This window comes from Heterodontus francisci, chromosome 27, assembly GCF_036365525.1.
Source record: "Heterodontus francisci isolate sHetFra1 chromosome 27, sHetFra1.hap1, whole genome shotgun sequence".
NCBI lineage: Eukaryota > Metazoa > Chordata > Chondrichthyes > Heterodontiformes > Heterodontidae > Heterodontus > Heterodontus francisci.
The window spans coordinates 57516222-57542129 of record NC_090397.1 but is presented as its reverse complement, the minus strand read 5'-3'; the positions used below and the strand labels follow the sequence as shown (position 1 = coordinate 57542129).

General features: G+C 42.0%; 1 protein-coding gene across 2 annotated transcripts in view; it reads left to right on the top strand.

Moving 5' to 3' along the window:
• Positions 1-23721, top strand: part of cep41 (centrosomal protein 41) — a 50699-nt gene extending 26978 nt beyond the window's left edge. For both annotated transcript variants that reach the window (XM_068059439.1, XM_068059440.1), the window contains 5 exons: positions 3476-3639; positions 10302-10369; positions 13225-13339; positions 18271-18486; positions 20379-23721. In XM_068059439.1, the coding sequence (XP_067915540.1) occupies positions 3476-3639; positions 10302-10369; positions 13225-13339; positions 18271-18486; positions 20379-20506 (691 nt within the window). In that variant the 3' untranslated portion in view covers positions 20507-23721. The remainder of the gene's footprint in view (positions 1-3475; positions 3640-10301; positions 10370-13224; positions 13340-18270; positions 18487-20378) is intronic.
• The last annotated feature ends 2187 nt before the right edge of the window (positions 23722-25908 follow it).

Below are 25908 nucleotides of genomic sequence, written 5' to 3'. Positions count from 1 at the left end.
CCATAGAAAAATTACAGCACAGAAGGGGGCCATTCAGCCCGTCGTGTCAGTGCTGGCCAAACAAACTAGCTGCCCGATCTAATCCCACCTTCCAGCACCTGGTCCGTAGCCTTGCAGGTTACAGTACTTCAGGTACATTTCAAGTACCTTTTTTAAAAAAAAAAATTGAGGGTTTCAGCCTCACCACCATTCCTGGCAGTGAATTCCAGACACCCACCACCCTCTGGGTGAAAAAGTTTTTCCTCATGTCCCCTCTAATTCTTCTACCAATTACCTTAAATCTGTGCCCCCTGGTAATTGATCTCTCTGTTAGAGTAGACAGATAGGACCTGTTTTCCCTATCTCGGCTCCTCATAATTTTATACACCTCAATTAACTCGCCCCTCAGCCTCCTCTGTTCTAGGGAAAACAACACTAGCCTGTCCAATCTTTCCTCATAGCTGCAACTTTCAAGCCCTGGTAACATTCATGTAAATCTCCTCTGTACTCTCTCCAGAGCAATTTCTGTAATGTGGTGACCAGAATTGTACGCAATACTGAGCTGTGCCTAACCAGCATTTTATACAGTTCCAGCATTACATCCCTGCTTTTGTATTCTATACCTCGACCAATAAAGGAAAGCATTCCATATTCCTTCTTCACCACTCTATCTACCTGTCCTGCCACCTTCAGGGACCTGTGGACATGCACTCCAAGGTCTCTCACTTCTTCTACCCCTCTCAATATCCTCCCATTTATTGTGTATTTGCTCACTTTATTTACCCTCCTCAAATGCATTACCTCTCTCTCTCTTTTTTTTTTCTGGATTGAATTCCATTTGCCACTTTTCTGCCCACTTAACCAAACCATTGATCTCATTCTGGAGTCTATGGCTATCCTCTTCGCTATCAACTACACGGCCAATTTTTGTGTCATCAAATTTCCCAATCATGCCTCCCACATTTAATTCCAAATCATTAATATATACCATAAACAGGAAGGGACCCAGCACTGAGCCCTGCAGAAACAGCTTTCCATTTGCAAAACCATCCGTCGACTACTACCCTTTGTTTCCTGTCCCTGAGCCAATTCTGGATCCAACCTGCCACATTCCCCTGTATCCCATGGGCTTTCATTTTACTGATCAGTCTGCCACGTGGGACCTTGTCAAATGCCTTACTAAAATCCATGTAGACCACATCCACTGCACTACCCTCATCAATCCTCCTTGTTACCTCCTCAAAAAACTCAATCAAGTTAGTAAGATATGACCTTCCCCGAACAAATTCGTGCTGACTATTCCTGATTAATCTGTGCCTTTCTAAGTGGCAGTTTATCCTGTCCCTCAGAATTGATTCCAACAATTTACCCACCACCGAGGTCAGACTGACCGGCCAATAATTATTTGGCCGATCTGCCCACCCTTTTTAAACAATGGTACAATCGTCTGGTACCTTGCCTGTATCTCGTGAGGATTTGAAGATGATCCTCAGCACATCTGCTATTTCCTCCCTGGCTTCCTTTTAATAACCTGGGATGCAATCCATCTGGCCCTGGTGATTTATCCACTTTCAAGGATGCCAGACCCTCTAGTACGTCCTCTCTCTCATTTATGCTTACCATATCTAATATTTCACACTCCTCCTCATTAACTTCAATGTCTGCATCAACCCTCTCCTTTGTGAAGCCAGAGACAAAAAACTCATTAAGAACCCTGCCCACATCTTCTGCATCCACACAAGTTCCTTTGTACATCTCTGATAGGCTCTACCCTTAGTTATCCTCTTGCTTTTAGGTTTTCCTTGATTTTACATGCCAATAATTTTTCATGTCCTCTTTGCTTTTCTAATTTCCTTTTTGACTTCACCCTTGAACTTTTTATACTCCCTCTAGGCTTTCTAAAGTATTAAGATTTTTGTGATAGTCATAAACCTTCGTTGTCTTACTCTGTAAGCTTCTAGATAACCCGGGGCGCGGGGGGCTTTAGATTTGGCAGTACCACCCTTTATCTTTGTGGGGGCATGTCTACACTGTGCCTGTAGTATCTCACTTTTGAACACCTCCCACTGATTTTCCTTCAAGTAGCTGTATCCAGTCCACTTTCGCCAGGTCACCTCTCTGTTTTGTAAAATTTGCCTTCTCCCCCACCACCCCACCCCACTACCAATTTAGAACCTTTACTCCTGTTTTATCTTTGTCCTTTTTCCATGATTATGCTAAAACTATCTTCAAAATGGTCACCCACTGTTACTTCCTCCACTTGCCCGGCTTCATTACCGAAGACTAAATCTAAGATTGCGCCCCCTCTCATTGGGCTTGTTAAGTGTTGGCTAAAAAAGTTCTCTTGAACACAGTTCAAGAATTTTTTTTTATTTAGAGATACAGCACTGAAACAGGCCCTTCGGCCCACCGAGTCTGTGCCGACCATTAACCACCCATTTATACTAATCCTACACTAATCCCATATTCCTACCACATCCTCACCTGTCCCTATATTCCCCTACCACCTACCTACACTAGGGGCAATTTATAATGGCCAATTTACCTATCAACCTGCAAGTCTTTTTGGCTGTGGGAGGAAACCGGAGCACCCGGAGGAAACCCACGCAGACACAAGGAGAACTTGCAAACACCACACAGGCAGTACCCAGAATTGAACCCGGGTCGCTGGAGCTGTGAGGCTGCGGTGCTAACCACTGTGCCGCTCTGTGCCCTTCACACTGTTTGTATCCCAGTTGATATTGGGGCAGTTGAAATCCCCAACTGTTATTGCCCTATAGTTTTTGCACTCAGAAATTTGCCTACATATTTGTTCTATCTCCTTGTCACTATTTGGGGGTCTATAGTACACTCCTAGTAGTGTGGCTGCCCCTTTTTTTATTTGAGCTCCACCCATATGGCCTCATTTGATTCATTTAGCATATCATCCCTCAAAGCTGTTATTGGTTCCTTAACTAATAATGCTACACCCCCTCCTTTGTTTATCTCCCTCTCTATCCTGCCTGAAAACTCTTTCTCCAGAGATGTTGAGCTGCCATTCTTGCCCCTCTTTAAGCCAAGTTTCCGTTATAGCAATGATATTCAGCTCATCGGCTTTATTTACTGTACTCCTTGCATTTAAATAAATACCCTTTAACAGTACCAAATTCCTGTGCTGCACACTTTTTAACCTTTGCTTCTTCTGTCTTTCAGAGTCACTTGCTAATTTTCTGCCTCCTGTTCCCTGCCCTGAAATTGTCCTATTTAAGACTGCGTTCAGGTTCCCATCCCCCTGCCAAACTAGTTTAAACCATCCCCAACAGCACTAGCAAACCTTCCTACCAAATGAGCTGTTGTGGGATTGTGTGTCGAATTTATAAGCAGCCCTTGTTTCTTTGTCCAAAAATGTAATATCTATATTAAATTTTGCTTTTCAAGCTAAACTATTACCATTTTAATAATTGCATCAAAGACTGACAGTATGTGATCTGACACAGTTTTTATTTTTTTTCTGTAGTGTTATAAGTGGTGTTGGGGAAATAGACCTAGAGAAGGAGACTCAGAAATTGTCCCATCCTGAACTCTGTCCTGAAAAAACAGATGGGCCCTATCCAGACTGCCCTTACTTACTGTTGGATGTGCGAGACCGTGATGCCTATGATCAATGTCACATTATTGGAGGTAATGGGTAAAAATGTTTTATGATCATAAGTGTAATTTATGGGGATGGGGTTTAAATAGTCATATAGTTGTTCCAGATTGCAGCACTTGTAGCTTATGCTCAAATGCACTGAGACCGATGCAGCTTCCTATGGTAATTTGATAGTATGGAATAAATGGTTATCTTCACTGTATGGGTGATAATCCGGTTCAGTTATAGAATCTTGCCTGATTTTTTTCATTCCAATGATCTCAATGGAATAAAAATTGACAGGTTCTTTAATAGGTAGACATTCCATTTTTCCCCTTACCGTCCATGCGGTGAGGGTGAAAATTTACTCCTGTGTTTTTACAGTGTACTCAAGTGACTGTCAGCAGAATTAACTTTTTTATGTCATAAATGACTTTATTTGTTTCTTATAATTTTTTCACCTCATGCAAACTCTTACCATGATATTGTCCCTTCTTCCCAATTAGTATGAAATAAAGCCTGAGGGTATAAGGCTATTTCTAACACATATCTGATTCTGGCGCAGAGCTTTGTGTGCCATCAATATATAATGGATATTGGGGCATGAAGGCCAGTACATCCCATAGGACTAATAGATAAAAATCCTGTGGGGTGCACTTGCCTAAATTCTGAATACATGCTACCAGCTTGTGAACCTCTGCATTAGAGAAAATTCATAACCCCTATAAAATTTCTTTCAATAGCATCGCAGATCTTTAGTGTCAAGCATGCGTATTTCTTGCGTTCAGCGAAAGAGGAAGATATTAAATAGCAACAGTTATTTAGCATTCATTGAACATTATAAAAATATTAATGCCATATGCATCCCAGAACTAAATTACTGAATAATTCAAAGTGATGTACTCTGAATGGAAGGACACAGAATTGTTACAGGACAGAAGGAGGCCATTCGGCCCATGTCTGCACTGGCTCTCCGAATGAGCATTTCACCTAATGCCATTCGTCTGCCTTCTCCCTGTAACCCTGCACATTCTTCCTTTTTTAGATAACAGTCTAATTCCCTTTTGCATGCCTCGATTGAACCTGTCTCCACCAAACTCTCAGGCAGTGTATTCCAGACCTTAATCACTCGCAGCGTGAAAAGGTTTTTCCGCATGTCACTTTTGCTTTTTACCGATTGCAATAAAACTGTGCCCTCTCATTCTCGATCCTTTCATGAGTGGGAACACTTTCTCTCTTTCCACTCTGTCCAGGCCCCTCGTGGTTTTGAATATCTCTATCAGATCACCTCTCGGCCTTCTCTTCTCGAAGATTAGAGAAGTTGGGACTGTTTTCCTATCTTCATAACTGGTTCCAGGGATGAGGAACTTCATTTTCGTGACTCTTTTCTTCACTCGCTCCAATGCTTTCACATCTTTCCTAAAGTGCAGTGCCCAGAACTGGACACAATAATCCAGCTGAGGCTGAACTAATGTCTTGTACAAATTCAAAATAACTGCCTTGCTCTTGTACTCTATGCCCCTATTTATAAAGCCTAGGATACTCTATGCTTCATTAACCACTCTCTCAACCGATCCTGCCACCTTCAATGACTTATGCACATATACAGGTCCCTTTGCTCCTGCACCCCCTTTTTAGAGTTGTACCCTTTTATTTTATATTGTCTCTCCATGTTCTTTGTACCAAAATGAATCACTTCACATTTCTCCACATTGAAATTCAAAGAACAGTACAGCACAGGAACAGGCCATTTGGCCTTCCAAGCCTGCGCCGATCTTGATGCCTGCCTAAACTAAAACCTTCTGCACTTCCGGGGACCGTATCCCTCTATTCCCATCCTATTCATGTATTTGTCAAAATGCCTCTTAAACGTCGCTATCGTACCTGCTTCCACCACCTCCCCCGGCAGCAAGTTCCAGGCACTCATCACCCTGCCACTTGACTGCCTATTCCACCAACTTGTTTATGTCTATTTGAACTTCTACACTATCCTCCTCGCAGTTCACAATGCTTCCAAGTTTTGTATCATCTGCAAATTTTGAAATTGTGCCCTGTACACAGAGGTCTAGGTCATTAATTTATATGAGAAAGAGCAAGGGTCCCAACACTGACCCCTGGGCAACTCCACTCCAAACCTTCCTCCAGTCCAAAACGTATCCATTAATCTCTATTCTATCTGTTTCCTGTAACACAGCAACTTTCGAATCTGTGTTGCTACTGTCCCTTTTATTCATGAGCTATAACTTTGCCCACAGGTATGTTGTGCGGAACTATATCAAATAACTGCTGGAAGTCCATGTACACCACATCAACAGCATTGCCCTCATCAACTTTCTCCGTTACCTCTTCAAAAAAAAAAAACTCTAGCAAGTTAGTTAAACACAATTTTCCCTTAATAAATCCGTACTGGCTTTCCTCAATTAACCCGCATATGTCTATGTGCTGAATTATTTTGTCCCGAGTTATTGTTTCTTGAAGTTTCCCCACCACCGAAGTTAAGTTGACTGGCCTGTAGTTGCTGGGCTTATCTTTGCACCCTTTTTTTGATTCAAGGGTGTAACATTTGCAGTTCTCCAGTCCTCTGGCACCACCCCTGATTCTAAGGAAGACCTGGAAAATTATGGCCCGTGCTTTTTCCACTCTCTCTTCCCTCAGTATCCTTGGATGCATCTCATCCGTTCCTGGTGCTTTATCCACTTTAAGTACAGACAGCCTATCCAATACCTCCTCATCAATTTTAAATCCTTCAGGTGTACCCTGCCTCCATGTGTAAATTCCCTTTTTTGGTCCCTATTTGGCCCTACTCCTTTTACCACCCTTTTACTATTTATATGCCTATAGAAGATATTGGGGTACCCTTTTATGTTCGCAACCAGTCTCTTTTCATACTCCCTCTTTGCTTATCTTATTTGCTTTTACACTTCCCCTCTGAACCTTTTATATTCAGCCTGCTTCTCCATTGTACCATCTACTTGACATTTGTCATAAGCACACTTTTTCTTCATCTTAATCTCTGTCTCTCTTTTGTCATCCAGGGAGCTCTGGATTTGTTTGCCCTATATTTCCCTTTCGAAGGAATATACCTTGACTGTGCGCAAACTCTTTTAGAGTCAGAGTTATAAAGCACAGAAACAGGCCCATCGTGTCCATGCCAGCCATCAAGCACCTAACTATTCTAATACCATTTTCCAGCACTTGGCCCGTAGCCTTGTATGCTATGGCGTTTCAAGTGCTCATCTAAATACTTCTTAAATGTTCAGGGTACCTGCCTCTACCACCTCTTCAGGCAGTGCGTTCCAGATTCCAACCACCCTCTTCTATGAAGGTAGCTCATTGTTCAGCCACCATTTTTCCTGCCAACCATTGATTCCAGTTTATTCATCCCAGATCTATTCTTACCCCATTGAATCTGGCTTTCCCCCAGTTAATTATTCTTACTCTAGATTGTTCTTTTGTTCTTTTCCATAGCCAACCTAAACCTTGTGATACAATGATCATTGTCCCCTAAATGTTCTCCTATTGATTTGATCCACTTGGCCCACCTCATTCCCAAGAGCCAGGTCCAGCAGTGCCACCCGTCTCGTTGGACTGGAAACTTACTGCTGCAGACAATTTTCCTGAATGCACTCTAGGAACTCTTGCACCCCTCTGCCCTTTACACTACTACTATCCCAATCTATATTTGGATAATTTAAGTCCCCCATTATAACTTCTTTATAATTCTTCTCTGTAATTTCCTTGCAAATTTGTTCCTCGACATCCTTTCCACTAGTTAGTGACCTATAGACTACACTGAGCAATGTAATTGCACCTTTTTTTGTTTCTTAGCTGTAGCAAAATAGATTCCGTCCTTGAACCCTCTGGGATATCCTCTCTTTCCAGCACTGTAATGCTCTCAATCAATACTGCCACTCCTTCCCTTTTTTCTTCCTTTCCTATCTCTCCTGAACACCTTGTATCCAGGAATATTTAACACCCAGTCCTACCTTTCTTTGAGCCAGGTCTCTTTAAAGCCACAGCATCATAATTCCACCTATGTATCTGTGCCTATAACTCGCCAATGTTATTAACCACACTCTGTGCATGCACATATGTGCATTTTAATCCTGATTTAGACTTTATTACTTCCTCCCTTACTCTGACCCCACCTAATAATTTACTATTCCCTACACTAGTGCTATCTCTCCCAGTATTTTGTGGACCTTGGTACTCCTCTCTGATCTTTCCTCCTGGTTCCCACACCCCTTCCATGTTAGTTTAAACCCTCCCCAACAGCGCTAGCAAATCGCCCTGCAAGGAACTCGGTACCGGCTCTGTTTTAGGTGCAACCCATCCAGCCTGTACAGGTCCATCTCTCCCAGAGCCTGTCCCATTGTCCCAAGAATGTATAGCTCTCCCTCCTGCACCATCTTTCCAGCCACACATTCATCTGCACTGTCCTCCTATTTTTGTACTTACTTGTGCGTAGTACTGGGAGTAATGTGGAGATTATTACTTTTGAGGTCCTGCTTGCTAATTTCCTATCTAGCTTCCCTAAATTCTGACATCCCTCTTTCTGCCAATGTCGCTCATACCTATGTGTACCACGAGAGCTGGGTGTTTTCTTCTCTCTCTTTTCCCCCCCCCCCCCCCCCGGCCTTCCGGGTGCTGTGCAGCAGTTCAGTAACATCCTTGACCCTGGCACCAGGGCAGCAACACACCATCCTGGTTTCACCTCTGTGGCCACAGAAATGCCAGTCAATTCCCTTTTAAGTATTGGAACATCTATCACTATTGTTCTTCTCATCTTCCTTGTACCCTCCCTGTACAGCTGAGCCACTTGTGGTGCCATGGACTTGGCTCTGGCTGCACTCCCCAGTTGAACCATTACTCTAACCAGAACTGAATATTGGTTGGAGAGTGGGATGCACTGAGGGGACTCCTGTACAACCTGCTTGTTTCTACGTGATTTTCTGGCAGTCACCCATTCCCTCTCTTTCCGCATACTCTTAAGCTGCGGGCTGACCATATCTATAAACGTTCTATCTACGAAGCTCTCAACCTCACAGATGCATTGCAGTGATGCCAGCTGCTGCTCAAGTTCCGAAACCCAGACCTCAAGGTGCTGCAACTGATGACACTTTCTGCACAAATGGTTATCCTGGAGTTCCCACATAGCATAGGATGTGGACTCCAGAGGTTGGAGCCTGTCATTCCTCTGTCTGTTAGTTAATAACCTTGCTACTGCTAATCAACCTTACTACTGCTTAAAACAAACTTTACAAATACTAGTAATTCTTGCTACTATTAATAAACCTTACTAATACTGATAAGCCCTGCCACTATTAATACACATTAGTAGTAATAAACCTAACTTTAAAAAAAAAAGACTCACCCGGTTTATCTCTTATAAGCATTACTGAGATTCAGTTCTTCTCTGAGTCTGGGTTTGTACTGAATACTAGTGCTATCTTCCAGGACAGCGTTCACTGAGGTCAACTAATATTGTTAAATAATTTGTTGCAATTTGTTTTTATGTGAATGACATTTGAGCTAATTGAAACAATGCTGCAGGAGTTCCTCAGGGTGGTATCCCAGACCCAACCATCTTCAGCTGCTTCATCAATGACCTTCCCTCCATCATAAGGTCAGAAGTGGAGATGTTCGCTAACGATTACACAGTGTTCAGTACCATTCGTGACTCCTCAGATACTGAAGCAGTTTGCATCCACATGCAGCAAGACCTGGATAACATTCAGGCTTGGGCTGATAATGGCAAGTAACGTTTATGCCACACACTGACCATCTTCAACAAAAGAGAATCTAATCTTCTCGCCTTAACGCTCAACAGCATTATCATCACTGAATCCCCCACCATCAACATTCGGGGGGGTTGCCATTGACTAGAAACTTAACTGGACCAGCCGTATAAATACTGTGGCTTCAAGAGCAGGTCAGAGGCTGAGAATTCTGAGGTGAGTAACTCTCACCTCCTGATTCCTTGAAGCCTATCCACAAGGCACAAGTCAGGAGTGTGATGGAATACCTTCCAGTCGCTGGATGGGTGCAGCTTCAACAGCACTCCAGAAGCTTAACAGCATCCAGGACAAAACAGCTTGCTTGATTGGCACCCCATCCACCACCTTAAATATTCACTCCTTCCACCATCAATGCATGGTGGCAGCAGTGTGTACCATATACAAGATGCACTGCAGCAACTCGCCAAGCCTCCTTCGATATCACCTTCCAAACCTGTGACCTCAACTGCCTAGAAGGACAAGGGCAGCAGATGCATGAAAACATCACCACCTGCAAGTTCCCCTCCAAGTCACGCATCATCCTGACTTGGACCTATATCTTCTTTCCTTCGCTGTCACTGGGTCAAAAACCTGGAACTCACTTCCTATCAGCTCTGTGGGTGTACCTACACCAGATGGACTGCAGTGGTTCAATAAGGTGGCTCACCACCACCTTCTCGAGGGCAATTAGGGATGGGCAACATATGCTGACCTTGACTGCGACGCTCACATTCTATGAAAGAATGTTTTTTTTAAAAAATGGTTTATGGGTAGAGTGATATTCACTTTGTGTATATTCTGCTTCAAAATGTAATGGGTGCATGCTAGAGATGAGAGTTTTAATTATGTAGCTAGCTTTTTGTTATAAAACATGCACCGTTACTTAAAACTGTTAAGCCCATTGTGACTGAAATTGTTTTTCCTTTGTCTTGCAGCCTACGCTTATCCTACAGCAATGTTGTCTCGGACTATGAACCCTTATACAAAGGAGATTCTGGAATACGTATCCTTTAGCTGTGTGTAGTAAGTGGCCAGATTGTGAAATTAGGTTCCCTTTCTGGAGGGGCTGACACTAGTAGATTTGGATTGATCTGTGCATTTTTTTGCCTTTTGAGCCTGATCTTGAATCCAGCCCATGTTGTCTTTAATGAGAATTTCATTTTTTTTCAGTAGGGATCATGGTGAAATTACTTTGGTGCTGTTTCAACCCATCTTGTTTCTGATGAGAATCTGTAGAGTAAAACTGCCTATAGTTTGACATAAGGACCGCTTATGTTGGCAATCGTAATTTTAAACTTTTGGGGAAACAATGGGTGAATTATGTGATCATTAAGATTTGGGTTGTTAATGTTAAAGGATAGCACCGGTTATGTGCAGAGCAAGACTCGCTTTACTCTAGCCCCAACTTCAGAAGAGGACTACATACTACATGAATGTGAACTTTTGCACATGAGCTACCCCCATGACCACTGAATAAGATTGCAAATTTGTGTCTAATGTGTGTAATTTTGCATGTGGGTCCAAAGCCCACAAACAAAGCACTTGTGTTTATATTAATTAGAATTAGATTGAAGCTACCTAAACTCGTTTCACTTGGAATTCTTGTAGCCAACCAACATGCATTTCATCAGAGTGGGTAGATTTGCTGGTTGCACAGATTAAAGTGCAATGTGCTCACCCACTGCACCACCCAACTCCAGGAATTTAACGCTGTTCAGGTTGTTCTTGTGAAGCTGGAATAGAAAGAGGTTTACTCTTGTCTAAATTGTTCCTTCTCTCCTTTCTATCCAGCCATTATTGGTGTTCAATGTGAGTGTTTTCTTAATGTTGGGAAACCCCTAAAATCCTTTCACTTTCTGGACACACCGTCTGGACCAAGAGCTGATTTTGGGTTGTAGCATAGGCCAGATGCAGAATAAAGCTTCCTTTCATTCTCTCTCTTTCTTCCCACCAATCCCCCCAACAACAGTGGGAGAAGAGTTTTTCATATTTATCTGCAATTTTGTTATTGCTGTTCTTTGGCCATTAGAACCTGGTCTTAAATATAGCCCTTAGCAAAGAGAAGAAATTTCACTTATTACCTAATTTTATTCCTCCTATCCATTCCATGCTGAGTAACATTGCCAATTTGTGGGTAGTTTTTAGTTGTGGCCCAACAAATGTTAGAAATTAGGTTGAGCCTAGCTGTCTGATTCATTTCACTTGGACTGTAAAATTTCATTGCTCACCTACTTGAGCATAATAAATTCCCCACTCCCAACAAGGTAGGATGTTCATTACCACCCTTTCATAATGTCACAATATTTAGCATAAACAATTTCCCGCCCATGTTGTTGATCCCTTGTACTCTTATCAATTGATAGTTCAGAAAAACAATTTGCATTGTCCCCATCTATTTCCATCTCGCAAGAACACCCCTGAGCATTTTTGCTGTAGGGGTTGTTAAGAGTGCTTCCTTTTTTTGTTAAATTGAGTATTTGTGTGTTAAAACTGAAAGATTCTATAGATGCTGGAACTTTTTTTTAAAAAGAGGTCATTAGAAGGTCTTTTGGACTGAGCTTGTAAACAACAGTTACTGGAAGAATCATAGGGTGTTAAAAACAAGCCCTTACTGGAAGGCACCTGTCTGCAGATAATTACCCAGCAGGGAGTTTTTTTTTTGACTTGGGGAAAGATGCTTATAAAGAAGTGACAGGCCAAGATTTATAAGGGTCAGGAAGCTTGACTCTTGTGACATTGTCTAAAGCGAAACCAAAAGCAATGAGTTGGGATATATGGACAGTGTTCTGAAAAGACACTTGGAGAAAACCTGCCAAGGGTGCAAACTCCAACTCCGCTTGTTCCATCTCTTTTTGTAAAAAAAAAGATTGCCAACTTTTTCATCTCTTTAAGAAGCGCTGAGAAGCAAGTGCAAGAACCTGCCTGAAACTCCTGTTGCTGCATCTTTCCTGGAAAGCCTGCCCAAATTGATCTTCAACGTCACCTGACAAGAACTGTTCTAGGAAGATCCCAGTGGCCGCCATCTACGCGCATTTGGGACGCCAAACCAAAACAAAGGACGTCTGACATCTTTCTATGTCCTTTTTTTTCTTACTTCAAAAATTGTTAAGTATTTGGCCAAAAAGTATTTTTGTCTTTGTTTTATACTGGAGCTCTAAAGAATAAATCTCTTTTTTTCAGCTAACCTGTGTGTTTGTGTGCATGGGGCTAAGGTAAAAAGAAAACTTTTACATTTCAATATGTGTGTTATTGCTTTGCATTGTTACTGGTCAAGACTTGTTTTACAATAAACTGATAATTTTGTAGTTTGTTGAAGAAACTTGGTGTATTTTATTCTGGGATAAAAGTAGACTCTATCAGCAACTGGAAAAAAAGCTTATATGACCTGTGGAGAAGTGGAACTAGAAAAACAGTGCACTCCTCCTGCCTCAGTCATAACAGGGTGTTCTTGTAACTGAACATCCTCAGGGTGCAAGTGACTTGGACTTGGCTGCATTAGCAGTGGGTAAACTTGTCCATGCTTTTAAGCTGATAACTAGGTTTAAGCTACTTGGTTTTAATTGCTTAAGTACCAGCAATGTCAGTGAATAGTTCCAGTTGGTCTTGATGAGGAAGTACCTTGCAATATTCTGAGTGTGGCCATGCAATATCTGGCATTTGTAGTTTTGGGGTGAAAAATAATTCAGAACACTCCTATATATGAGCTGCTCCTTTTGCTATCGACCTTACCAACCACCCCCCCCCCCCCCCCCACCCTTTCTCCTCCCTCTCCCCACTGGTATATTTTGCAGCATAAGGTGGTTAACTTGCAGTTTGCCAGTTTGAGATGATATTCGGTACCTTAACAACTGGACTTAGAAAAATGCGCCTGGGAAAATCATTCTGCTTTACGATGAAGATGAACGGATAGCTAGTCAGGCTGCCACAACGCTGTGCGAGAGAGGCTTTGAGAATCTTTTCATGCTGTCAGGAGGTGAGTGCTTTATTTCTGGAAACTATATTTATTTTCGCCTGGCTGATGCATTAGAACAGTTGAGCTACACAGGATTGAAGGAGGAGAGGACATTTGAGGAATAGTAACATATAAACCAAGGCAGTGTAAATATATGTTTCTTGTACAAGTGCCAATATTGCATTTTCATTACGATGTGCCTATCTCTAATTCTCACACAATTCCAACTGTATCTGTCCAATTTGTTTGGCCTTGGCTGCATAAGCAGTGGGTAAACTTGTCAATGTTAAGCCGATAATGAAGTTAAGCTACTTTGTTTTAGTTGCCTATTCAAGATGTAAGTGGAAAATGCTTTGTACTACTGTATATGATCCCACATTTATATACTTCTAAAATAAATGGAGGGTTTTACATTGTCATTTTTGTATGTAACTTGTGGATCCTGTTCCAAACTCTGGTCTCGTTAAATGTATAGTGGTCTTTGATCTCATTCTAAAGGCTGACACCTTGAAAATCCTGCAAGTAGGGATTCGATTTAGGAATTACTGTTTTAAGTACATGCTCAAAACTTAAATCATAGCCGCTTTGTTTTTCTAACTAATGTAAAGGAATGCTGCAGGATAAAGCTTTAAAGTTATTAAAAGCACCCTTCAAGTTTTTTTTTGTTTTTGTTGAATCATATTTTTGAGCTCCTTAGAGACTGAATAGACATCTGAGCCAAACCAGTCTGGAACATAAAAGCAAAATGCTGTGGATGCTGGAAATCTGAAATAAAACTAGAAAGTGCTGGAAATACTCAGCAGGTCTGACAAAATCTGTGGAGAGAGAAGCAGAGTTAACATTTCAGGCCTGTGACCCTTCATCAGAACTGGCAAAGGTTAGAAATGTAATAGAGTTTAAGCGAGTGAAGTGGCGGTGGGGTGGGGGGTGGGAAGAGAACAAAAAGGAAGGTGCAGGATAGGGCAGAAGAGATTAAATGTCGGATGTCATGGGACAAAGGCAAAGGGAGTGCGAATAGTGTGTTGAAAGACAAAACTTTAGTCCAGCAAGCGTGTTAGTGACAGAATAATGAATAGCTCTGTTCAAAAGCACAAACACGGAAAACGAAGTTTAAGGCAGGTACGTGGTTTTTTTTTAAAGTCAGTCATGCTCTGAATTCATTTAGCTCACTGAGTCCGGAAGGCTGTAGAGTGCCGAATAGGAAAATGAGGTGCTGTGCCTTGAGCTTGCATGATGTTCACTGGAACACTGCAGCAGGCCACGGACAAAAATGTGGGCATGGGAGTAGGGTGGTGAATTGAAATGGAAAGCAACTGGAAGCTTGGGGTAGTGCTTGCGAACTGAGCAGAGGTGTTCTGCAAAGCGGTCACCCAATCTGCATTTGGTCTCCCCAGTGTAGAGGCAACTGCATTGTGAGCAGCGAATACAGTATACTAAATTGAAAGACTGACAAGTAAATTGCTGCATCACCTGGCAGAAGTGTTTGGCACCTTGTATGGTGAGGAGAGAGGCGGTAAAAGGGCGATTGACTGGGAAGGGGATGAGGTGTTTGGGGTAATGGAGGAGTGGACCAGAATGCCATGGAGGGAACGATCCCTACGGAATGTTGAGGGGAGGGGAAGATGTGTTTGGTGGTGGCATCACGCTGGAGATCGCGGAAGATGATCGGACAGTCTATCCCCAGAGATGGAGACAGAGAACTCGAGGAAAGGGAGGGAAGTGTCGGAGATGGACCCTGTAAAGGTAAGAGAAGGGTGGAAATTGGAAGCAAAGTTGAAGTTTTCCGGTTCAGGGCGAGAGCAGGAAGCGGCACCGGTAGAGTCATCAATGTACCGAAAAAAGAGTTGGGGAAAGGGTCCTGAGTAGGACTGGAGCAAGGAATGTTCAATGTACCCCACAAAAACACAGGCATGACTAGAACCCATATGGGTACCCATAGCAACACCTTTTTATTTGAAGGAAGTGAGTGGAGTTGAAGGAGAAGTTGTTCAGTGTAAGAATAATTTCAGCCATGCAGAGGAGAGTGGTGGTGGATGGGGACTGGTTGTGCCTCTGTTCGAGGAAGAAGCGGACTGCCCTCAGACTGCCCTGGTGGCGGTGTAGAGACATTGGACATCCATAGTGAAGAGGAGGCATTCGGGGCCAGGAAGCTGGAAGTTGTCGAAATGACGTAGGGCGTCAGAAGGTCACAGATGTAAGTGGGAAGAGACTGGACTGGGGAGAAAAGTGAGTCAAGATAGGAAGAAATAAGTTTTTAGTGGGGCAAGAACAGGCTGAAACGATGGGTCTGCCGGGACAGTCCTGTTTGTGGATTTTGGGACTGAGGTAGAAGCGGGCTGTCTGGGGTTGTGGGCCTGTGAGGTTGGAAGCTGTAGACGGAAGATCTCCGGAGGAGATGAGGTCAGTGACGGTCCTGGAGACAGTGGCTTGATGTTTGGTGGAGGGGTCATCGTCTTGGGGGGGGTAGGAAGAAATGTGAGTTGGCGCTCAACCTCTGCAAGGAGACTGAATGCAGATTGGGTTACTGCTTTGCGGAACACCTCCACTCAGTCCGCAAGCATGACCCCGAGCTTCCGGTTGCTTGCCGCGTCCATTCACCACCCTGCTCCCATGCCCACATTTCTGTCCTTGTTCACTGGAGCACTTCAGGCCATCAACGCAAGCTCGAGAAATAGCACCTCATTTCTGATTAGGCACTCTACAGCCTTCTGGACCAACATTGAGTTAAATAATTTCAAAGCGTGACTGGCCTTTTTTTAATTGTATTTTATTTTATTTTTTAACCAGGTGCCTGCCTTAAACTTGGTTTTTCATGTTTCTGCTTTTGGACAGAACTATTCATCATTCTGTCATTAACACTCTCTGTCTCTGGACTAATGCTTTGTCTTTCAACACACTATATTAGCACTCCCTTTTGCCTTTGTCCCATGACATCTTTGTCATTTAATCTCTTCTGCCCTCTGCCCTATCCCACACCTTCACTTTTTTGTTCTTTTTTTTTCCCCCCCAACCCCTGCTTCACTTGCTTAAAATCTATTACATTTCTAACCTTTGCCAGTTCTGATGAAGGGTCACAGGCCTGAAATGTTAACTCTGCTTCTCACTCCACCGATGCAGCCAGACCTGCTGAGTATTTCCAACGCTTTCAGATCTGGAACACGCTAGGCTTGATTTCAATATATGTTGAGTTAGCTGACCTCAACTGGCACCACACTTGGCTTCAAAATCTCTGGGAAGGAAAGGAATCATAAAATAATACAGCACAAAAGGAGGCCATTTGGCTTATTGTGCCTCTTCGGTAGAGCTAGCCAATTAATTACACTCCCCTGCACTTTCCCCAAAGCCCTATAAATGTTTTCCCTTTTGAATATTTATCTCTCTTGAATGTTCCTATTGATCTGCTTCCATCGCCCCTTTAGGCAGTGCATTCCAGATTACAACAACTCACTTTTTTTTTATTAAAAAAGGTTTCCTCATAGTTATTTTGCCAATAGCCTTAAATTTCTGTCTACTGGTTACTAACTCTTTTACCACGGAGACAGTTTCTCCTTGTTTACTATATTAAAACCCGTCATGATTTTGAACACTTCTATCAAATCTTCCTTTAGTCTTAGCTTTAAGAAGAACAACCTCCACTTCTCCAGTCTCTCCACATAACTGAAAACCTTTATCCCGGATACCATTCTAGTAAATCTCTTCTGCACCCTCTCTAAGACCTTGAGATTCTTCCTAAAGTGCAGTCCCCAGAATTAAACACAAACTCCAGCAGATGCCTAACCAGTGTTTTGTAAAGCTTTAGCGTAACTTCCTCGTTTTTGTATTCTATGCCTCTGTCAACAAAGTCAATGATGTCATATGATTTTTTTTAACTACCTTCATAACTTGTCCTGCTGCCTTCAAAGACTTGTGTACGTACATGTTTCTGTTCTTGCACCTGCTTAAAAATTGTATCTATTAATTCATATTACCTTTCCTCATTCTTCATTCTTCATACCAAAATGTATCACTTCACACTTCTCTGCATTAAATTTCATCTGCCATGTGCCTGTCGATTTTTACCAGTCTGTCTTTACCCTCCTGTTGTCTGTTACTATCCTCCTTATTGCTTACTACATTTCCAAGTTAATATCATCTGCAAAATTTTAAATTTATACTGAAGTCCAGGTTACTAATATATGTCAGAAAAGCCAAAAAATTTCCCAATTCATTTGCCAACAACTGACACCTGTTGCATTGAATGTGGCTGCTAGGTGAGGGTAGAATTGTACTTGATTATTCCTGCCCTTCTCTGAACATCCTGTTGACACTCTCAATGTTCAGTCTTGTATAATGGGGGGTGGGGGGTGTTTGGTTACAAAAGCACTTAGTGGGAAGGAGGAGTCAGCTGGGAGCAATTGGGATACTAGGACCTGAGGGTATTGGGATGGATGAGGCAACTGTGGCTCAGTGAGGGAGTCAGGAACTTCAGGAGAGAATATTCCCTTTTTTAAAATGCTCTTTTCAGTAAAAACACTAGGGGGAAGACCTCCACTGCAACCTAGTCACATGGGTGGGATTTAACATTTGATATCTTACTTCTCAACAGTGGGAAATCACATGCCGATCAACTCTCCCAAATTAATCTTTAAATGCAGCATCTTCCTGAGATGGGCGCGTCCCCTACTGCTGGTCCCACCCACCAGAAATTGTGTCCGGCCCAAAGTGGACAGAGTTCCACCAGGGGCACGACTTTCTAGTTGCCTGATAATCATCTAAAAATTGAGCAGAAAGTCTGGGTTCCTTACTCCAGGAAAGGAAGAGGCAAATTGGAGAGAAAGGCTATCAGAAATACTTATTTTCTTTAATCTGTGTGCTTTCTCATTTTGAAAATAGTTAAGAAGCCACTTGAAATCCTGTTGATGAATAATGCTGCTGCTGTAAACCTGAGCCATAATATTATTGTCTTTTATTAGGACTGAAAGTAGTTGCCCAGATGTTCCCAGAAGGAATAACCACCGGTTCAATTCCACTGTCATGCCAACCTCCAGTTCTCCTGTCATCTCGCCGGAGGCAGTCAACACCTCAAGAACCACCACGCCCTGCAGAGGATAAGCTCCGATTCACTAAAGATGATTTGAACAAGATCCAGCACTACCTGGATGAGATTCTACTACCATCTAACTCACCCAGTAAGGAAACTCTAGAAAATGCGCATAGTGGTTAAAGGAAATCCATAAGCCCACTGTGTACAGCATTATTTAAAAGACGTTTAAGCTTGTCTACACTTATATAACTTTACCTTCTGGGTCAGAAGATTGTGTGTTTGAGCATACAATCTAAGGTGACACACCAGTGCATTGTGAGGGAGGCAGCCCTGCCTTATTGAAGGTGTATATCCTTTGTTTGAGATGTTAAACAAAAGTCCTGTTCAGGTGGATATTAAAGCTGCTTTCCAGGAAGGATGAGATTGAACTGGCCAAAAGACCTTTCTAGCCAATCTTGTGTGAAATAGCTAAAGTGAAAATGTGAAACTCATCTAGCACAGCCTCCAGAGGTAAATAGGATCTCGTACTGCCCGACCTAAACAGGGCATTTGTACATAAAATGCTAGTTGAGAATAGTCTATTCAATCCTATAAAGCCCTTTTATACTTTTTTAAAAATCTAATTATTGTACTCTTTATTTAATTGTAAACAGAGCATCACCTGCAATGGCTTATCTTCTCCCTTCTTCACTGTTGCTTCTGGTGTTCCCCAAGGATCTATCCTTGGCCCCCTCCTATTTCTTATCTACATGCTGCCCCTCAACGACATCATCTAAAACCACAACATCAGTTTTCGCATGTACACTAATGTCACCCAGCTCTACCTCACCAGCACCACTCTTGACTCCTCCACTGTCCCTAAATTATCAGACTGCTTGTTGGCATGTAGTACTGATGAGCAGATATTTTCTCTAATTAAATAATGGGAATTGTCTTCGGTCTCCACTACCAACTGTGCTCCTGAACCATTAACTCTATCCCTTTTTCCTGGCAACTGTATGTGACTGAACCAGACTTTTCGAAACCGTGGTGTCCTATTTGACCCTGAGATGAGCTTCTGACCACATATCTGTGCCATCACCTGAGATCACCTATTTTCACCTCCATAACTGCCTTAGCTCATCAGCTGTTGAAACCTCATCCATGCCTTTTTGTTATGTCTAGTCTTGACTATTCCAAAATACTCCTGACCTGCATTCACATTCTGCCCTCCATGAACTTGAGGCCATTCAAAACTCAGTTGTACTTGTCCTAACTCACACCAAGTCCAGTTCACTCATCACCCCTGTGCTCTGTGTCCTACATTAGCTCCCGGTTAAGCATCGATTAAAAATTCTCATCCTTGTTTTCAAATCCCTCCATGGCCTCAACCCTCCCCCTCTCCTCCAATTCCATGACTGTCAGATATCTGCACTCCAATTCTGGTCTCTTGTCAGTCATCAATTTTACTTGCTCCACCATTGGTGGTCAAACCTTCAGCTGCCAAGGCCCTAAGCTCTAGAATTCTCTCCCTTTGTCTGAACTTGTAAAATCCCTTTTCAAGCCTTTAAAGAATTTTTGGGTGCTGATTTGTCTAATGGAGACTTTGACCATTTGCTGTTGAGGTGTTCTCATTAACTAACTACCTTCAAGCTTCAGTGTTTGAGAGGGAGTTATAGAACAGTCATGAACACAGGATAGACTCACCATTTCGCCTTTCCTATTGCTTTGTGCTTTCCGGTTTGCAGTTTTCAAATTCAAAAAATTCCTGACTTTGAAAAATATAATTTCAACTGTGCTCTTTATCCCCTTACATTGACTCCAGTTTTTCCTACCATGTAATATACTGGTAGGTGCATTTACCTGATGGGCAATTAGAGAAGACATTCTCCCAGTTACTTTTAAGATTCATTCCCATTGTTGCTACACCTTTTGGCTCTGCTTGTTATAGTAGACTAGGATTGGCTCAGTGCTCTTTATTCTGAGGATTTGTTCAACTTCACACTTTTTTCTTAGCAATGAGTGTGTTCTAATTCTTGCTCATTTAATGTCCTTTAGGCAACCTCAGTCGTCTTTCATCATCAAGAGCGCAGTTGAAGACATCCAGCAGCTATGCTCCCTCTGCAGCTGGCTCCATTAGTGTCCGATCACAGACAGGCAGCATCCAAAACAAACCATGGAAATAAGAGGCAGAATGTCACTCCTTTAATTTCTTGAAACTGTGTCCATTGTTTTTTCTATGTTTATCATCAGCTGCTATAGTGCTAAAAATCTGTAGAAAACATGTATCACTGACATTCAGTTTAAAAAAAAAAACAAAACTTGAAGCAATATTTGTTAGTGGATACTGTTGAATACAAAAGCAAACTTAAGTTGTGTGGGAAAAAAAAACATAATGACACTATCTACTGAAGGTTTAAAATAACCGCTTTAATCTCATTTATGGCTTTGAACTCCATCCAGAAGCAGAGGAAAAAGATTGAAACAGAAGAACTAGGGAAGACTGTTCAGCACCATATTAACTAATTACAGTAATGCTATGTTGCAAAGCACCAAGGTCCTGTGTACACAATAGATCCTCAATATTTGATTCCAGCGCAGATTTTGATGTAGAAAGCCAGAAACGATGCATTTTGCACACATACTCCCTCACCTTTTAAAAGTTCTGTATCTTTCTCTATGGCTCCAAAAGACAGCATTAATGAAAAATAATCTACTGTTCCCTGCATTTTTACAGATCCCTGGGCTATTCCAAATCATTGGTTTCAAGGGTTTCCTTTCCTCCTTTGCCACTACCACTACAAAATGGTTAAAGAGGACTCCTAGAAGAAACTGTAATACTCCTCTGTATGGCATGTCTTAAAGTTGGCTTAATAATTTGATGCAGCAGGAATTAAACACCAAGTAAACATTGTTCCAACAGCATGTACTGAACTAGGAAATACAGATTTAATGGCATGCCAACATATACCAGAATACGCTCAAAGTGCACAATAAAGTATTGTATTTATAAACCAAGTGCACTTGAAGCTGTCTTTCAGATATTTTAACCTCCTCACCCTCCCCATGATGCTGAATTTGTTAATTCAACTCTGAATTCTTCCACTGGCACATAATGCAATCCTGCTCTGGGATAACTTGGAATCGGAAAGGCTTCTTGGTCAATAATTTATGACTTGATTCAGTTTACAACTGGGTCTCATGAGTGAGACCTGAATGATGTCTCAATAAATACATGATGAATGTGTATGTCACGGGCTTCAGCACTGTTTGATGTAAGATCTTTGCTATACTAAACTGGACCGTGATGTGCTAAATGTCTCCTATTACCATGCATTATTGTCATTGTGTTGTAGGTATCTGTACTTGTTGCAAATGTGTCTTTGTTAAATTTATTTTCAGTTACTGCCTCTGATACTTTGTTTCACAGCGGCTGCTCTGATACAAAATTCACCTGTTGAGGATTTTACCATGTTTTTCAAACCATCAGACTTTCCTACCTGCTTACCAGAACCAGTGGCATTGCTTTCTGGTCAATTTCAATTCTTTAAAGCGATGCTATGATTTTCAGAAATACTTTAGGAGTCCACAATTCCATCTGTTTCTTGTGAAAATCCAGCACCAGTGACCTTGCCGATCACCCAATACTGAATTGAACAAGCATCTTGTTTGGATCCCTGTCAGCCTGGCAAATTATTCACATCTATCAAAAAGGAAATGGACTCTTTTATTGTAACAGTGCCCATCAGGGGCTCTTTTCTGCTGTTCAAAAATATTTATTATTACAAACAAATGGACACATTTTTCACAACCTTGAAAAAAAAATTAATAGTATTGCACTGGTATTTCTGGATAGAATTTTTTGTTTAAATTGTGAGACCTGGGTGAATGTTACTCTATGCCACACTTCTCCGGAGCTGGTTAAAGTCAACCTTAGCAAAATGTGCAAATTAACTGAATTAGCAAGTTTTAAAAGGTTATTTTGATGCTCTGTGTTTCTGAGAGAATGAAGTGAATTAAGTTTATGGCGGATTATCATATATGCTGTTGATTCATATATTGGTTACACTAAGGAAAATTCTAGTTTCGTGGGCATAACCTACCTGAGTTTCTTGTGGCATCTCCAGTTTTGGAGGTCTTTTTCACAGCCACATATTCATTTGGCAATATGATGCATAGATACTCACAGCAGTATGTTTCATCATGGTACCCCTGCCTCTCAGTTTCCCAAAAAAACAAGTCTGCACTTGAATATATGGGCAAAAATGAAGTTGTTTGCATTTTCTATCTCTCTTTAAAAAGTTAGTGCCTGAGCTTGGGGTTGGAAAGCCTGAGAGAAATTGAGGCCATTTTTTCTTCCTTACATGCTTGTTTTCAGCAAAGCACCCATTATTTGTGATTTTTGGCTGAATGTGTTAAGATCAATGGAGCACAGCAATTGTAGAAGTGTCCCATTACTGTTGAGTACAAGGTTATGAGTCAGTCAGTGTTTTTTTCAGTAGTGAATAGTCTTTCCTGATTGTAGTCGCAAGATGTGACTTATTGCTGTACCTACTCTTTTAGAAGGTGCTATTACCATTTTCTGCCTCTCAAATGCAATTGCACAGTGGTTATCCTTTTCTAGTAACAACACTCTGAGGAAGATGAATAGCCAGGAAACAAAGTTGGAGATGTGAGTACTCTGTGATTAGTAAAACCAGCACCATGATATTGAAATCAGAGAAGAGAATTTCAAAACAAGAAGCTGTTCTGGAATGACTAGAGCCCTATGGCATTATGATTAAGCCATAGATTTGGCAGGTATTTGGTCATGTTTCCTAAAGCAAGGTATCCATGAGATCTTGAACTACAGTCTTGAAAGCCCTCGGAGCCTTAAAAAAAAAAAAAGTACCAATGATATATATGCACTTTTCTAACAGGATTTATCAGACAGTGATCTAAATGAGTATCCCTAGGAGATACTCCCCGCCCTAGCCCAGAGGTGCTATGTCCAGCCATAGTGGCCTTACCGTATCACCCTGAGAGTAGCTGATTTGGCACAGATCGAAGGTCGAACTTGGAACCATCCTAGCCTGAATTTTTAATTTTTTTTATACAACTTCAGTTTCTTTTATGAAGATGTTAGTGTTCTTTTTTTAAGGTGAAGGATTGCCAATGGATATGATGACGTGCATGTCAATGGTCTTTGAGTTATCCTCTGTTGAGGGGTTTTCTTACTCTAATATCAAGAGTACAGTTCAAAGCCTGGAACAGATCAGATAGTTATATAGTGGGCATACTCCTATTTAAAAACTGCATGCCAGAAGGACATGGCCGCCTTCATCTTTTGCTCCTGGTAGTTGGTGTGCATGTTATGTGAACGCCAACTAGATGATTATGACTTGTGGCAGTTGGTCAAGTGCTGTTGGTTTTTGGTTTAAACCAAAAAATCTGTATATCTATTTTATATATAAAATGTATATGTTTTAAATTTTAAACAAAAATTGCATGGTAATTAACAATCTTTACTGTGCTTCATGTTGAGGATTTTTTTTTAAAGTCACATTAACTACATTTCAGAGGTATTGTCTCTATTTAAGAATCAGGTTGTCCCTTATACAGCAGCTGCCAAGGAGATTTTGTTCAAATGACTCTAAGGAAATGCAAAATCAATGTGATACTGAGCCCAACGGATCAGAGGTAGCTGATTTCAGCTGAGGTGTGGTGTTGATGCTATACGTGGCCTGAATTTCCCAAACTAGAGACAATTAAAATTAGCCAGGATTCCTGCTCCTAACAGCTAGCTGGCCGGTACAAAACAAAAAGTGGCAGTTTACTGCTGCAGAGATCCTGGGATTTCCAATCTATGTGTGGGGGTCTGTGTGTTGTCATATCTTCACATTCCTTGCTTAGAGAATAATACAAAAAAAGTAGAAGGATTCAAAGGCTGATTACAAATTGGACAGGCCACAATGTGAACATTCCTATACCAGTTGATAGGTTAGTTAATCTTAAAGAAGGATTTCATGGACTCCCTCAACTCGTAGGGTAGGACAAGGGGCACCCCACCCACCAGACGTGATATCTCCAAAATGCTAGTCACAGCTCCAGTCTCCACTCATCTGGTCTGTGGATCAGGATTTAAGCTCTCCATGTTTTGTCTTGGGCAGGAACATGAGCACTAAGCCAAAGGCTCATTCCAATATCCTGTTTTGAGCATCCCCTGCTAACATCAGTATTTGAGAGTTATTGTAGATACATACAAGTTGAATCCCTCTTGACTTTTTTTTTTACAAGTTCTCGATTATAACACTTGAGGGTGGCCATTCAATCCACCTTAGTTCATCTATCCAGAATAACATGAGCTATTTTATCTAGTCCGTTGTATAATTTCTGAGGTACCTCTCCTGACTCCACAATTTAGCCCCTGCAAATTTGTAGTTTAGCTTGGGTTTCTGAATCCAAGTCACTGACTTAAATTAGAATCCATAGTGTCCCAACATCAATCGCTAGGTACTCCATTCAATGCCGCCTCACCACCGCCCATCCCCATCAAACAATGATTCCAGTGTAGCTCTATGAATGTTTTGTTTTCTGCCCTTAAGTAATTTCTTCTTTAAACCCAAGATTTTTTTTTATTCATTCATGGGCTGTGGGTGCTGCTGGCTAAGCCAACATTTATTGCCCAGCTTTAATGTCCTTGAGAAGGTGGTGGTGAGTTGCTTTCTTGAACTGTTGCAGTCCTTGGTGTAGGTACTCCCACAGTGTTGTTAGGAAAGGAGTTCCAGGATTTTGACCCAGCGATAGTGAAGGAATGACAATATAGTTCCAAGTCAGGATGGTGTGTAGCTTGGAGGGAAACTTGCAGGTGGTGGTGTTGACATGTAACTGCTTCCCTTGTCCTTCTATGTGGTAGAGGTCATGGGTTTGGTGGGTGCTAGCAAAGAAGCCTTGGTGAGTTGCTGTAGTGCATCTTGTAGATGGCACACGCTGTTGCCACTGTGTGTCTGTGGCGAAGGAAGTGAATGTTGAAGGTGATGGATGGGGTATCAAACAAGCGGGCTGCTTTGTCCTGGATGCTGTCGAGCTACTTGAGTGTTGATGGAGCTGCACCTATCAAAGCAAGTGGAGACTTGTGCCTTGTAGATGGACAGGCATTGGGGAGTCAGGAGGTGAGGTACTCACTACAGAATTCTAGACCTCTGACCTGTTCTTGTAGCCGGAGCATTTTTGCAGCTGCTCCAGTTCAGTTTCTGTTCAATGGTAACCCCCCGCCCCCCCAGGATATTGATAGTGGGGGATTTAGCAATGGTAATGCCATTGAACATCAAGGGGAAATGGTTAGATTCTCTCTTGTTTGAGATGGTCATTGCCTGGCTCTTGTGTGGCACAAATGTTACTTGCCACTTATCAACCCAAGACTGGATGTTGTCTAGGTCTTGCTGTATCTGGACACTGGCTGCTGCAGTATCTGAGGAGTCACGAATGGTGCTGAACATCCCCACTTCTGACCTTATGATGGAGGGTAGGTCATTGATGAAGCAGCTGAAGATGGTTGGGTCTAGGACACTACCCTAAGGAAATCCTGCAGTGATGTCCTGGGACTGAG